This window comes from Etheostoma spectabile, chromosome 15 (assembly GCF_008692095.1).
Source record: "Etheostoma spectabile isolate EspeVRDwgs_2016 chromosome 15, UIUC_Espe_1.0, whole genome shotgun sequence".
NCBI classification, from domain to species: Eukaryota; Metazoa; Chordata; class Actinopteri; order Perciformes; family Percidae; genus Etheostoma; species Etheostoma spectabile.
In genome coordinates, this window is record NC_045747.1 from 4,131,948 (window position 1) to 4,148,558 (window position 16,611).

The 16,611-nt window shown below is 39.8% G+C and overlaps 1 protein-coding gene and 1 long non-coding RNA gene across 2 annotated transcripts in view; one reads left to right on the plus strand and one right to left on the minus strand.

Moving 5' to 3' along the window:
* The window catches only part of LOC116703077 (uncharacterized), a 14,247-nt gene extending 3,345 nt beyond the window's left edge, over positions 1–10,902 (minus strand). Inside the window, exon 1 of the long non-coding RNA XR_004335330.1 lies at positions 10,774–10,902. This is a non-coding gene — a long non-coding RNA (uncharacterized LOC116703077). The remainder of the gene's footprint in view (positions 1–10,773) is intronic.
* On the plus strand, positions 10,812–15,202 carry emp2 (epithelial membrane protein 2). Its single transcript, XM_032537668.1, has 4 exons — positions 10,812–11,068; positions 11,152–11,260; positions 11,342–11,482; positions 12,431–15,202. The coding sequence occupies exons 1-4, from the start codon at positions 10,991–10,993 to the stop codon at positions 12,598–12,600; spliced, it is 498 nt and encodes a 165-aa protein (XP_032393559.1). The 5' UTR covers positions 10,812–10,990; the 3' UTR covers positions 12,601–15,202.
* The last annotated feature ends 1,409 nt before the right edge of the window (positions 15,203–16,611 follow it).

Consider the following 16,611-nt stretch of genomic DNA (forward strand, 5'->3'; position numbering starts at 1 on the left):
ACACACACACACACACACACACACACACACACACACACACACACACTCACACACACTTGCATTGAGTCCCCCAGCCTCCTATTATAAGGCTGAGTGGAGAGGAGGAATGGCAGCCTGTTTTAGGGTGGGTGTCAGGCGAGGTGTCCAGAGTCTGACAGAATCAGCCTACCTATGTGATTACACAAAACTACAGTATTTGTTATTTTATGAAAGAAAAGAACGGTTTCAGAAAGAACGGTCCACTCTTGTCTTAGTTAGTGGACTAAGACAGTTTACTTTATTAATGACCTGAATGCTGTATGGTGAGTATAGGATAATCTCTAACTTGGATAATGAGGACAGTTTGTCACTTGTTAGCTGATTGACTCGCCACAGCTGATTGTATATCTATTATGATAGATAAGGCACAAAATATCGGTGTTATGCCTATCAGCATAGTGAGGCCAATGTATACAGCAGCTTTACGCAGCTATGTGCTTTGTGTGTGTATATGTGTCTGCAGCTGTCGCCTGGGGTCAGAGGTGTGCATATGTGCTTTCACACTCTACTATCAGCGCCGAGTGAAACCTCCTCAGTGCAACCCTTTTCCCAAGGAACCCCGGGGAATACAGGCCTCCACATTTAGGTTAATGTTTGTGTGCATTTGTCTGTGTAAAATGGTATCAAGAGAGAGAGAGCGAGGAAGAGAGAGAGAGAGAGAGGACTAGTTTTCAGAAGTAATAATGTAATGTTTGGTTTGTTTCTCCACGTAAATAGAAACATTACTCATTTTAAAATTCTTATTATTTTGCAGTAAATATATTATGTTTTCAATAAAATAAAAGTAATGGACAAAGAAATGGTCCATCATCCACCCACACAAAGAAAAAGATGACAATAACAAATCTGCATAATTGTGGTTTTTGGATAATTTCTCTTGTATATGATCATTACAGTTTGGACAATCAAAGCAGTAAATCTCTAAAAACATACACAAAGGAGAATGTATAATTTACAGGAGAATGTAGACATCATTTACAGGAGAATAAACATTATTTACAGAAGTGGTCTACTGTGTCAGTCATCACCAGGGTTTTATGTATGTGGTCTGCACAGTTTGAATTCACTTGAATTATCGGAACTGTGTTTGTGAGTCTATCATTTTTGTAAGTTTCTTAGCAGGCTATCCGTTTTCGGTTTTGTGTAGCTTATGTGGATGCATGTATACATTAGAGTGTATATGTGTGTGTGTGTGTGTGTGTTCATGCTCTTGTTTTTGTTTTTCTCACTTCCCTCCATCCCACTCCAAAGGGGTTCCCTTTTTTTTCCCTGTCTCCCCCTCCCTCTTCCCTTCATCTTTTCTCCACTGAGGCGCGAAAGCAGCTGCAGATTGAATCAGATCCAGCTGTGTGTGTTAGTGTGTGTATGTGGGGTGCTGTGGTGGTGTGTGTGGTGGTGTGGGGTGTTGTGGTGTGTGTGGTGGTGTGGTGGTGTGTGTGTGTGTGTGGTGTGGTGTGTGTGGTGTGTGGTGTGTTACATGTTTAGGAGATTGCTGCTGCTTTGAAGATTTTTTTCCTGCAGGTCAGATTAGACTCAAATACCAGAGAGAGTTTTGAAACGGATGTAGGGAATTCAATTGCTGGTTCTTTTCCCTTAGCTTTCCTGTCTTTCCAGCTCTGTCACCTTCCCTTTATTAGAATTGCACTATTAAAATATCATAACAGGCCAATTTTTGCTCTCGCTAGATTTAGAAACTATTCAGACCCTCTTAGCTACTTTGTTTCTAAAAAGCGACTGGCAACACATTTTGCGTCTTCAGACTATCAAGGGGGAAAGTGAGATAAGCCTAATTGTTATTCACTCCCATGCATGCTTCTCAGAGTAATCTCAGTCCACGGCTCTTCTGGCAACAGCACGGGGTCTCTCTCTCTCGCTCTCTCGTTCTCTCTCTCTCTCTCTCTCTCTCTCTCTCTCTCTCTCTCTCTCTCTCTCTCTCCTCCTTCCTCTCTCTCTTCTCTGGCGCCATGAGCAGCAGACAGTCAGTCAACATAACCACTAAGCTTTATGCAAATGATACACAATGACATCACCAATATGCAAATGAGTGTATGGCATCATCTGGCAACTTTTAGTGATGTTTGTGCTAGTGCTAGCTATTTCTGTTGGAAAAGAGTTGGCAACAATGGATGACATGGCTAAGCCAGGTTTTAATGGCATTGCTCTTGGCAAGGTGCTACTGAGAGCTGAACCAGACATTTTCTGTTGACCAATTGTTCCAATTGTTAGTAATTCATAACTTACATCGCATTCGTTTGGATCTCTGAGAGAAAGGAGGCTGGGGGTCAAATTGAGAATTGGTGAAGGTTTAATGCAACAGCAGTGATGAAGATGATGAGACAAAGACAATCAGAGACAAAACAAACACAATAACACTGCAGCTGACAGCGGACTGATCCACGCTCCTCCTGACGGAGTCACATGGAAGCAGTCCTGAAACTTCTTAGTTCACACTTTTTATGCGCTGCACCGGGGGGCTGTTCTTTTTCCCATGGTGCATTCAAATCCTTTCTCATTGGTCAGTTGTTGTCATGACAGCATGTTGAGTGCATCATTGCTGACCAATGATGGTCTGCACCTTTGGGGGTCGCTTTTGGTTGCAGGGCAAATGGTTATGTCGTGTAAATGTGAAACTCTGACATCAACATATTCCAATCAACATTGTGTTGTTTTAGCCTAGACCAGACCCCAGGGGACAGGAGACAGACTGGAGACTTCTGTTGCATAGCAGGAAGCGCCTTTCCATATGTTGAATGCCAGACTTGACCAGATCAATACTTTACAGTCAGAGAAACAGGGGGGGAAGGGAGGTGAGGAACAAATGGCCATCCTGCCTTCTTCAGAGACATATGCATATTAATCCCATCCTGACTGCATCACACAGTTTATAACTTTTTATAACTCAACAATCCCTCCTTTTTCACACCTTTGGTGTGAAACACTATAAATATTACATAAAACAATGTCTTGTCTTGAATTATATGAACAAAAAAATTCAACCAAAAATGTAAACATCAGCTGCAAAAATTGTAAGAAACAAACAAACATGATTTTACATACAATTCATTTCCTTTGACCTCATCTGACTCCTTTTCTTGTAAAAAATGTTATGCTCTTTAATACAACTCTTGCTCCTATGGCTGATATTACTCACTGATTAGTGACTAACTTTTGAAACAAAAACAAACAAATCAGAAGATATTAAAAGTCTTTGACCAGGTGAAAAAACGATGGAAACTTAATCATTTAACAGGAAGGAGAACAAAAAATCTAGGAAGGAAAACAAAAATTCTTAAAATCTCTAAATCAAAAAGTAGCATTTCAACACAAACATGTATAATTGGAAGAAAACAGATCAACTCCTAACTAAATCCAACTCTCCAATTCAAATCTGCACAAGTAACCTTACACCTAATCTCAATTTTGTAGAGTAATCAGCTGGTTTAAAATCTCTCTTAATGGCAAATGTGTCTAATGGAAATTATTCTGAAGTCCAAATATTTTTCTAATCTGGAAGGAAAGTCTCTGGGGACAAAATCTCACATGGTTGCTGGTTCATTGTTAGGCTGCAGTTTGTCACTGCAGCAGGCCACGGCGCTTTCATGATGTCACATTTGTGCGCCCGCTCAGCTGCGCTTCTGTAAAAACTCCTTACTCTCCTTTTTCTGAAGAATGGGCTGAATATTCGGATTCTTTACCGGTTGGATGGAAGGTGACTGATTGCACCCTCCTTATATCAACACCCTCCTTTTCCCTACTTTTCTGAAACATCATCTGTTTCAGAAACATCCAGACGGAAAGATGATGGCGCTATGCTTAGCGTGTCCCTGAGTGGAACTCATCATGGAATCAGGACCCTCCTTTTCTGACACCTGGTGTGGATGTCATCGTAGGTCTAACTGAGGAAACATGGGGATGAACAGCTGGGTGTGTCTCCACTCCAGCACCTGGGGATGGTTTGGTCAGCAGAAGTCAGCATCAGCGACGGGGACTCCAGTCTCCCTCCTCTTTGCTGGCAGTGTCAGGAGCCACCACAGGAAATCTGCAACAGCGACGCTCCATGCTCTCCGTCCGCGTCTGGTCAGATGTTTGTTGGCCCCCTGCTGGGCTGTTGATCCTATGCAGGGCTGGTGGTCCCCTGCTGGGCTGGTGGCCTTCACTGCAGCGCTGGTAGTCGACAGAATGAGCTTGTTCCACCTGGATCTGGATTTTCTTGAACAGCTGAAGCCATCAGGACGGACCAGTCTCTGCTTTAACCTGTGAATAAATGGTTTTGACAGACTTTTTGCTTTTCAAAAGTCATATTAGTGTTTCATTCTGGGAGGAAAAAACTGTGAAATGAGTTTGTCTTTGATCTGTCCATTCATTTCTCACGGAGGGAGAAATGTTTTCCTTTGTCTCTGTGTTTTCCAAAGTCCTTAAGACAATGGGCAAAAAAAATTCAGTCCAAAACACTAAAAAATATGAAATTACCCATCCAAAAATCATCAGTCCATTGAAAATATACATATATAATCACCAATCACAAATACCTATATTCAAAGAATAAAAACCACTGTAATTTTCCACTTTAAAATTCCCAAAATCTCTCAAGTTGTTGGGCTGCTAATGATTCTTTCAATTGAAATTTCAAAATTTTGACAAATTTTTCAACAAATTGCTATTTTTGGAGCAAATTTATGTCAACATTAGTCTTGTATCACGTTTGGTGCCACAACACTCTGAGAAGAAGATTGTTTTAACGTTCTGTGTGGCCAGCACAGAACGTTAAGCAAATCTTCAATTTTTCTTTTCTTTTTTCTTTTTTAAACTATTTTACAAACTAGGGAGAAAAAATAAAATCAAAACAAAGAAACAACAACAACAGAAAAGCTACTGTCTTGACTAAAACCGTACGTTCCCACCCATGCAGAAAATCAAAAGTTTGACTGAAAGAAAAGAAATAAAATAAACCTTAACAAAATCATGGAAAACAAAAAGTTCAGAATGAATATAAATGCAATGAAACCCTCTTATTTACCATTTCAAGTCAAAAAACAATCCAATTGAGTCAAAATTCCCAATATGCATCTACTAATTTATCCATTTAAAACCCCAATTAGCTTTACTCTGGTACCTCTGGTACATTATCTTGTAATGTCAAATTGCTTAAGGCAGCTCAAATTAACTTTCCCACCACTTTTCAGTTGACTTTATTTGAAGGCTTAATTTGACTTGTAATGAGCTTTATCAATTCATTCAGACACATTACTCAAAACACCAAACCAAAAGAATAAAAGAAACAGATGAATCCTAAATAAAAATGCACTTATCAATTAAAAACATTTGAGAACATCACACAATGCTAAGTCATGATTCTTTGATGACCGCCTGAACATTCACTCTTAAGACTGAGTAGATCTGCATTGATTTAATCTGTCTGCATTAAGGTGTAAAAACCCCTTAGTCCCTCCTGAGGAGGGATTCAGATTCTGTAAAGCGATATAGTGATCTGTGACGGGAACGTTTTCAGTAGTGGTAGCTAGGTTGATTTGTCATCACGCTTCTCCCTCTTCCTCTCTGTGAGCCATAAGGCATGGATCCTGGTGGACCCACAGAAGGGCAGTCTTTGACCCTGTGTGTTAGCTCTCCACACCTGTAGCATCCATTGAATCGTGGTCTGTTTCTACTCCGTCCTCTTAGTGGTGGTCCCTGGTATTGTATGGGGTATTGTGGTACGGCTTCTACTGGGGGTGTCTTTATGGCTGCAGCTACAACCTTTGCAACTGCATCTTGTATGTCTCCTGCAACTGCAAGGATTTTATTCTTCCAGTACTCTGTATTTTTGTATGGGGATGGCTGTAGTGGCTGTCTGTCTATCATTTTGCTCATAGTCTGTCCCCGATTTTTATTTTTAAAATAAAAAATTACAAATCTAATAATGAGGTAAAAATGAATGAAAAACAGAATTAAACAAAATTGTAAAGTAAATCTATTGGGGTGTTTAAAAATAATACTTGCTAAAAGAAAAGAAAATCAAACCTATGTGTGGGTATTTATTTAAAAAGAAATACAATAGTACTAAATGAAAAAATGAAATAAATGAAAACCCAGGAATTTAATAAAAAGCTGTCTAGGTTAAGAGGTGGAAAGGAAATAAAGACACTAATTTATGTAAGTAAGTTTGTTCTTGATGACACTTGCCTCTGTAATTTTTATCCAATTTGATTGGTTAATGCTTACAAGGACAACGATTAAGTGTAGGAATTCAATCAAGGTAATTCACTTTCCTTCTCTGCTACACAATATCAAAATGTAACTGATACAAAATATTTTCCCCTCCCCTTTGCCGCAGAGTAAAACTCAAAGTTCTGTTTGTTTCCAACTTAATTCACCTCTTAAGGAGCCAAGCTTCTACCGTTTCTGGCGGACACTCATAAATGGTGAATGTTTTCTTTCAACCAGAACTTTCTGTTAAGTTTTTTCAGTTAAAAAATAAATATCCTCCCCACATTCCCCAGTCACTTACAGGATAGGCGTCAATGAACGCTTTTTCCTGTTTAAAACCACACTGCTTAGAACATTCACGCTCCCAATTCAACAAACATTTACAATAAATTATGTACAGTCAATATCAGCACAGCTGGGATCCGCCTTCTTCCAGCTCCGAGTAACACAATCAACCCTGCACCAGGCTAAGGTTCATCATAGAACACACATTCCACCACCACATAAATGTATTTACATTAGGCGCCTCTGTACAATTCCTAAGTGTATCTTTTACACAATTCGACTATATTTATCAAATTATTTCCTATTCTTCTAGACTATGGTCACGAGGAACAAACTGAGGGGCCCTTCACTGGTTCTCACCCCCGCCGTCGCCGCAAGATAAGCGCTCCAGGCCTGACCCCACACAATCATTCGACTGGCTCAAAAAGACTTTGTTTTTCCTCCGTGCCCCACAGAAACTAAAACTCTGTCGCCGTCTCTTCGGTCTTTTTATTTAAAATTTATCTCGGTTCTAACCTGGTCAACTTTTTCTTGAACATTTTACAAATTTTTCTTGTGAATCGGTCGTCTTTTTCAACGATCACTTAACATCTTAAATTTAACGGGTTAAACTAGGTCGGCTTTATACGATCACATAAGTCAAACACTTATACAAGTTCACCTGGTCTACTTTTTCATGATCACTTTAAATTTAAGTTTTAAACAGACTTCACCGGCCGACTCAAACGGACTTCTAAATCTGTGCACACGACTCAAACGCTTAGATCCTCGGGTCTCTCGTCCCGGTCGGCTTAGGACCCACTTTTAGGTTTTTAAGCTTACAAACATCAACACAAACAATCACACACAATCGCTTTGACTTATCGCTTTCAATACTTTCAATTGAGTATTTACTTTAAATGCTTTTCCAATTTAACAGACTTACGACTTGATGATTGCTGAGTCTTCACGTCTACATGTTTTGCACATTTCCTATAGCCTATGCAGTCTTTTGATAAAACAGGGATCCTGCTCACCTCAGTTTTGTGGGCCCACGTGAAAATTCAGCAACTCACCATGACAGTCTGATCCAGTTTTTGAATTGTCCGTCCTTACCTCAGAAAATCCACGTTGGGAGTCACCAATTGTTAGTAATTCATAACTTACATCGCATTCGTTTGGATCTCTGAGAGAAAGGAGGCTGGGGGTCAAATTGAGAATTGGTGAAGGTTTAATGCAACAGCAGTGATGAAGATGATGAGACAAAGACAATCAGAGACAAAACAAACACAATAACACTGCAGCTGACAGCGGACTGATCCACGCTCCTCCTGACGGAGTCACATGGAAGCAGTCCTGAAACTTCTTAGTTCACACTTTTTATGCGCTGCACCGGGGGGCTGTTCTTTTTCCCATGGTGCATTCAAATCCTTTCTCATTGGTCAGTTGTTGTCATGACAGCATGTTGAGTGCATCATTGCTGACCAATGATGGTCTGCACCTTTGGGGGTCGCTTTTGGTGCAGGGCAAATGGTTATGTCGTGTAAATGTGAAACTCTGACATCAACAATTCCAATCAACATTGTGTTGTTTTAGCCTAGACCAGACCCCAGGGACAGGAGACAGACTGGAGATTCTGTTGCATAGCGGAAGCGCCTTTCCATATGTTGATGCCAGACTTGACCAGATCATACTTACAGTCAGAGAACAGGGGGGGAAGGGAGGTGAGGAACAAATGGCCATCCTGCCTCTTCAGAGAATATGCATATTAATCCCATCCTGACTGCATCACACAGTTTTAACTTTTATAAACTCCACAACAAATCAACTTTGATGAGGTGAAAACACACTGGGATTGGGTCAACGTTTAGGACAAAACATGGACAGCACCCCAAAACAAGTTCACTGTTATTTCAATCTACACAGTGCCCTAGATATGCATTGCTAAGTCTCTGTCCTGATTGACAGGTCGGTGTGTTGCCACGCCCTAAAGCATCCTCTGCTATATTGTCTGTTTTACGGTAAATGGGACAGTCATTTACAAAATGAACATCATGCTATATGAACAAAGCTTGAAGCTAGCGTTTGAGACCATAAAGTCTTTATTAAAATGTTTACTGAAGTGAGAACTGGGTCATTTTCTCATGGACATCTAAACGAGCAAACGTCTTTTTGCAACCAGTGGAGTTGTCCCCTGTTGGGAACTAGATAGAATCCAAGACAAGGCAGCTTCATTTGTGTAGCATATTTCAGCAACAGGGCAATTCAAAATGCTTTACATAAAAACAATTCAAAACATAAAACAGATAAAGCACAAGAATAAAAGTTACTGTGCAGTATAAGAAATTAAACATTGACGAAATGAACAATCATTTAAAGAAAAGCAACATAAAATCCAGGTTAAAGGCACTTCCTCTACGCGTTGGCTTCACTTTTCAGACCTGAAAGCTCTGTGCATTATTTTTTTTGTCTGATCAAGAGATTAGAAAAAAATATTGCTGTGTATCCCCTCTTAAAAATCAAAAAATAGCTTACTTTTGATGTTTCCTCACCTCCTTTTTTACCCTCTTGCCCCCTTCCCCCAACTCAGTCACACCCCACAGCCACATTCAGTTTAAAAAAAAACTGCAGCCTGCTTCCTGTCAGGGGGAGAGGGTATTTTTACTATGACTCCATTTTGGCGGAGAGGGCTAATTCCTCTGCTGTCTGACTTTTGAATGTGTGTTTGTGTGGGAGTGTGTGTGTGTGTGTGTGTGTGTGGGTGTGCCTGCACTCACATGCGCTTTTCAACATGTTTGTGTCTCTGCCTGCTTCTGAAAGTTTTTGGTGGGACTTTATGCGGTTACTGAAATCAAACTCACATGTTTGTGTTATTGCATGTGTATTATCCCAACAGGGTACTTTGGCTGAGTTTGATTTGTACAGTGTACACAGAGAGCAGACTGCACGCGTAGTGAAGATGTAGGCTTTAGTCTGCATTCATAGTATAACAGCCTTAAAAGCGGGGCTGGAAAAGTTTAAAGTGATTTGTTGCAAATAAATGTATTCTAGATTTCAGAATCTCTTCTTGTGTGATTATATTTGTAGAAGGATGAACGTTAGACAAAATGATGCCGACAAGGCATTTTACATGCTGAGCCAAGTCCTTTGACAAGCAAGTGTTTCTGGAAGTTCTTGGTATTTTTATTGGATTTTCCCTTTATGACCATTCCTAGTAGCAGAGGTGAAAAAAAAACAGGAAAGAAACACAAAAACAAACAATTGTACAGGCCTGGATATCCCTACAAAAAGAGTCCACATACAAAATCAAGGCCTCAGTAGACGATTATGCGTACACTTTGGACATTTAGATTGTGTTATAGTGCTACAAATACTAATGTTACGCTGCAAAAAAAAAAGAAATAAGTATTTGACCCAGCACCTTAAGTGTCTTTGGTTGATTTACAGTGAACCTTAACCTCTCATGCATCCTTTTTGGCATATTGATGCACTAGCATTGTTGGCACCATTGGATTGAATTTTCTGCTAATGCTGCTATGCTAACATAGCATGTCATATTCTGGTCTACACTGACTGAACTGAGCACATACTGCTCATTTCAAGATGTAAACAGTCAACTGCCTGCTTCCATCACCAAGTCATAGTCAGGATTAGGCTTTCAATCACTGCAGAGTAAACAGCCCACTCCCACATTCTGTACTCCGCATACAAACACTCAACCACACACATTGTTTGGCATACATAAAACCACAATATATACGCTTCATCTCACATCTCAGTAGCATTTTCTGTAATTTGAGATAAGAGGTTAAGACTGCATTCTTTGTAGTTGTTTGAAATTGTATTTTGACAGTTGGTTGCAGATGTAATGATCGTTAGTGCATGTGGTCTGTTTCACTGTTTACGCTGTTTCTTTTTATTTTATTCTCAGTTATTTTAAATTTGACACACTTCAATAACAAATAGACTAATGACTAAATGTACTCCAATTCATAAAAAACTGCAGAGATTGACTTTTCTGATTAGTATTCTTTACTTGTGTTTGTACTAGTGGTGGCAGAAAATTCCAATAAGTAACTATGAATATGCATTCTGCAGTTTACCATGAGCGTTTTTACATTTGGGGCCGCCAAGAACCGGGAAGTAAGCCCTCTGCAATTGTTTTGTCTATGTGTTTTATGTCCGCTAATAACACACAAGGGATTCATCTTTCCCTGTATTTGTGTGTGTATTCAAGTATTACATGTACTGTATGTTGCTACCAACAGATCCCTTTCATGTGAATTACCTTTATCCACTCTTGACTATCAGCCTGCAAACCAGCCTGTGAGACAACCAGCATAAACACACAAGCAAACATCCAACAGGAGTGTCCAACAGGAGGTACATTCTGCGCATTGACAACCAGCCAGCGAGAGACACATATAGCTACTGAAGCAGCCTGTAAAATATTTAACTGGCCTGACCAAACTGAAGGGCAGCCATGTTGATCATCTTAGCCTTCATCATCTTCTTCCATCTGGCTGCAGCCATCCTCCTCTTTGTTTCAACCATTCACAATGTGAGTATAAACCAAGAATGGTCACAGAGCATGGCAGTACATTTTCATCATTTCAACCATCTCTATGTCCCTCCCTGATTTAGTGTTGGTGGGTGGTGTCGCCAGTTGGACGTGAGGTGATCTACGCTGACCTGTGGTACTCCTGTAACTCCACCTGCTATCCTGTGGAGAACAGCCATACGACTGATGCAGGCAAGACAGCGTGCAGCTATGTAATTGATGTGTGTGTACGGTAATTGTGTGTGTAACAGCTCCTTTCTCCTCTTTCCTCAGCCTATCTGCAGGCCGTCCAGGCAACTATGATCCTGGCCACCATCTTCTGTTGTGTCAGCTTCTTCGTCTTCATCCTTCAGCTCTTTAGGCTCCAACAGGGAGAGAGATTTATTTTCACATCCATCATCCAGCTATTGGCCTGTGAGTGACGCAAGCACACACACACACACACACACACACACACACACACACACACACACACACACACACACACACACACACACACAAACACACACACAGGCGTCAAAGCAGCTTTTGTCTCTGTCTGAGAGACTTCTCAGGAGACTTGAAGAGTAAGTCTAGAATGCATTTAGTGCGACAGGGGCTTTAGTGACTATTGTTTTAGCTTACCAGCCATTACCAACCTGTTTTTTCTGTGCAGTGTCCTTGTGTTGGCAAGATTTGAGTGCCAGCCAAAGTGTTAGGTAAAATGTGTAATCTTCAACTTTCCTCATATTCATGGAAAGATAGCAAAGACTTCCCACTGACCGTTTTACCTTGTGGTAATGTGGTATCCAGCATTTTAGTAAAAATACCATCAACTTACCAAAAGACTTGAAATCAAATACATTGTTCACTTTATTAACGTTGTCAACCAGGACAACAATGTAAATTTGTCAACAATGACAAAGTGTAGAAAGCGTCTCAAAGCTGGCACTCAACCACTAACAAATGCTGTTTTATTATAATGTAAACTATCCATTTTAGGAAATAAAATATGCAAAATATGTTCTACTTTAGCAGCAATGCACAGTTGGCTGTGGAGAAGGCTTTAAGTCAGCCCTTTCACATTGTAGCTGACAGGAAATTAAGCTAGTCAGCATTACCTTTGGACAAAGCCAGGCTAGCTGTTGCCAGTCTTTGTGCCAAGCTAAGCTCACCGGCAGCTGGTCGGTAGTATCAATCATATCATCTAACTCTCAGCAAGAAAACAGATAAGTGTATTTTGCAAAATAATGTCAAATAACTGCTTTAAGTTGCACCAAGTTGCTGCAGGACACAACTGGTTGAATGTTGGAGTTGTAGTTTAAATGAAATGTCCTCTTTAACTAACAAATGCAATTTCCATCCTCCTCTCTCCTCCTTTAGCTCTTTGTGTGATGATTGCAGTTTCCATCTACACGGCTCAAAAAAATAGCTTTCATGTGCCCAGTCTTCAGGAAGGCTCCTACGGCTCCTCCTATATCCTGGCCTGGATCAGCTTCCCCATGACTCTCATCGGCGGCCTAATGTACCTGGTGCTCAGGAAGCGCAAATAGATTTGATGGGCTTGAGGCACAGGCACGCAAATATTCAAAGATATAAAACAGGAGCACTTGGACATATTTGCATAAAAACATACACTCTGCCTTAACAAACATGCACCCAGTCTTTCTCTAACGCTTACATTGTATGATACCCTTGGAGATAAAGAAATACATGTACACCACAAATCCACATTTATTTCCAGTCTCAAGTTCAAAACCCAATAATCACACAGCTTTCTCCTTCCTGATGGTATATCTTTCTCACGGAATGTGCTCACTGCGATGCACGAGGACTCGTGCAGAAGTGGGTTCAGTTGACGGGCTGTGCTATACACTTTTTGTTGTTGATAAGTGCCTCAGAAACAGTCGACGGGATAGTCTTTATATTCATGCATGACAGCCACTAACACATGTTTCTGGAAACATTTTAGAAATACACCATGACTTTTGCCATTTAGTTACTGTGCTGGATAGATTCATTTACATTGAGTTGCGGTCAAATCTACACAATTCAAATGCAGATAAGCAAATGCACCACGCAGGCGCCTCGCTGCATTCAGCACTCACTCCCTGCTCTGCATAGAAAAGGCCCCTGAGGCTCCTTGCTGCGTTTAGTGAGAACATGCCTTCGCTATCCTCTTCCAACTTTCCCCCTGAGCCACCACACAATTGTTCCAACATATTGATTTGTCTCTTCCTTTTGTTTCATTGTGCCCTGCTTCCCACCTACCAGCTCCATTCATAGGAACCTGTCTGAAATGTCCAATCAAAAAGGATAAAAACTGACGACAAGTGGGAAGATACGTCTCACTGGGACTTTCCAAAGGGTCCATACTGTTGTTTGTGAATTAATTTTGTATATATAAGCTGTGTGTATAGTTCAGCTAATTGCCAAAAGCTTTTTCTAAGACTGAAATACTAAAGCTATATATAATAGAAAGAAAAAGAAAAAAAAGAGAGCATCTTATGTTAACCATAGCATACAGGAAGTGTAGGCAGGCACTAGTAGAGGTATAATGTGTAGGATCTTAACACGTCATTTGTATTCTTCTGTTACTGACTTGTGTTTTAATGATGAAAAAGGAACCAGTAATGTAATGTGACATTTGGGATTGATTTAAATGACAACATAGGAACATGCAAACTTGAAATAAGAATGAACATTTCTTTGTTATATTATTATTATTATTATTATCATTTTTTTGTTCACAGCTTCACGGAGAAAAAGGCAAAGGCTATTTATTGTTTGAAACCACTGTTGTGTATTTTGGCATTGTGTGACTGAGGATGTATGAAGTAATTGAGTCTTGCCCTCTCTAGCCGGGCTACTGTTTATTTTGTCCATTACTGAAACATCTCTATCGCCCCTATGCACATGTGTGCTCTGGAATTTAACAACAATAAATGTGTTACTGTACTGTACCTGCCACCAATTCCCAGTATGACTTTCAGCCTTTGTGGACATGCTGTTGACTGATCCCACAGTAACACTATGTGAACTCTTTTCTTGTCATTCTCGTGTTGGTTTGGGAGTTAAACAGTGAAGGGTAAAGCTGTTAAAGTGACAGAAACAAGTTTAAAACATAACAAAAACCTCTTTAGAGGCCCAAACGCATCTTTCCTGCATAGAGACATGTGAATAGGAGCTTCTGCTAAAAAACTTCTGTAACGCTGTTAGTGTAAGTGACAGAAACTAAATTAAAGCATGATGAAAACCTCTTTACAAGGGAGAACAGTGGGGTACTACTGTAATGCATGCAGCTTGGATCAGATTGACAGATCCTTCACAGGTGCCCTGGGTTGTTTTGTGATAGTAATATGTTCGTTTTGGGCAACATTTGGACCATAGAGTCTGGCAGCTTACTACTCCAATAATGAAAATTCAGGGAAAAGAAATGGAAGTGAAGATTTCACTCTGCTATCTCAAGACAATACTTGAAAATGATCAAAACAACATATTGGAGGCCAAAATTGTGATGTTTGTCGTTCAAATGTTTCGTGAAGTTGTCACACTTAATAATAGGCTAAGTCTCCTGTTTGCATGCATGTTTTTGTCTTTCAGCAGATCTTGTTTGAACTCATTTTTAGATGAAGTTGCTGCAGTACAAATATGGAGGGTTAAATACGGTTTATAAAAGATTAGGCCGGCTGGATCTAGTTGGATTATCTGTTAGATTTAGCTTTGGTGATTTCAGTACATATGTAAATCTAAAGAAATTGAACTTAAGTTCCCTGCAAACTCTGTTGCAAATAGTCAACGGCAATCGCATAAAAGTTGTGTTATGATTCTTGATTTGGAATTGGAAATGTTTTGGTTTATAGCTGTGATAAGTTTCCTGTAGTCTCTTTAACATGTATGTCAATGTAGATGTATTGTATCTAAGTCAATGTCAATCTATGCAAATAACAACAGCACTGCAGTAAGCATGTGAGTTCTTACCCAAAACTGTATTTATGGGGATTTGTTTGTAAAAATACATTGCAGTTGAAACATTTCTAATGCTTAATGAAGTATTACTTCCACATTGATTGAGAGTCTCATGTTGCTTCATAATGAAAATATGTTGAAATGGTCAATGTTTTAAGATTTTAAATTAAACAGTTTATATTGCTGCATAGGATTCAAAGTTTTGTGTTAGCTTTGACACAGGCCTAAGGTGTATGTGATGAGGGAAATGGGAATGTTTCTGCCTTGACTATTTAAGTCAAATAAAGGTGTGGCAGGCACTTCATTTTTGGCGTTGCTGGGCAACACTGCCATTATAATCTTTCAGCACATTGTAATGCAAAGGGTCTGCGCAAAAACTAGACTTCTGCATTTCCTTTTACGTCTGTCTGGAAATTGGATCAATCACAGGTCATTTCAGAGAGAGAAAGAGAGAGAGAGCGTTGTCTCAGTGCATGCATTATTTTAATTTGGTGCATCACGGGCAGCCCAGTATAGCCCCAAATCAATATCTGCCAAAGAAATCGTCTAGTCCATCTGCATAGCTATTTATACTTGCTGTGAATACGCAGGCCACGGTGTTGCACCGGACTAAAACAATGCATGCACTGAGACAAAAAATGCATTGGCCCAACTATCTACAGCTAGGGGAGACCGTGATGAGCCCTATTTCAATAAACGGTGGCATGGTCTTTTAAATCAACATGCTTTTTATTTTTTTTAATCTGTTGCAATATCAGTGGCTGCTTCGTTAATCTGCAAAACCAGTGTGTTTTCATGTATCCACAGGTCATCAAACTAAAGTGTCTGCCATAGACACCCAGTGGCCTGACGGAAAACTACACAATGTTGACAATAATTCAGAAAAATCTCATGTCCCCTGCATGCGTAGGGTTTTCTCTGTTTCCCTGATCCTTCAGATACTGATCTTGATAAATTTATTTTACAATGAATATATTCTCTCTTGTATGTGCAAAATCTGGCATTGAGTCAAGTAGCCATCTCCACGCATTGTCTGCCTGCCCTCGTTCCCACATATCCACTTGCCTGTGAAGAAGATATTTCACTCTCTTTGCTGCAGGGCAAGATTACTTCTTTCCTCATTTTCAGTAATCTGGCAGAGGAAATTCATTGCACTGTATGTCATGAGACTCATTTGCTATGATTGTGATGAGGAATTTCCCAACTGTATGCCACCATCTCTTGGTCACCAATGATTTTATCCTTGGTCTCTGAGTTTGTTTGTTGTATCCTTCTTCTTTTTAAAAAAAAATCATGTTACTGTTTTTGAATCCAAAAACAGAGTTTACGTTTTTTAATTTCGTAATTTCGAGATTTTTTTGGCCCTTATTCTGGACAAAGATAATCTGGTCAAAAAAGTGTTTCCATTTCCTGTGTATTTCCATCACTTTTATGACATCTTTATTTTCATTTGTTTATGTATGAATGATTGCAGTGTAGAAAACCTAGAGCATATATTGATGTTTTTATCAACATGTCATGTGCAGCCCTGCACTTTGCTCAAATGGTGTATCCCTCCTGTTAGTGTAAATACCATAGACTGTTTAAAACAGTAA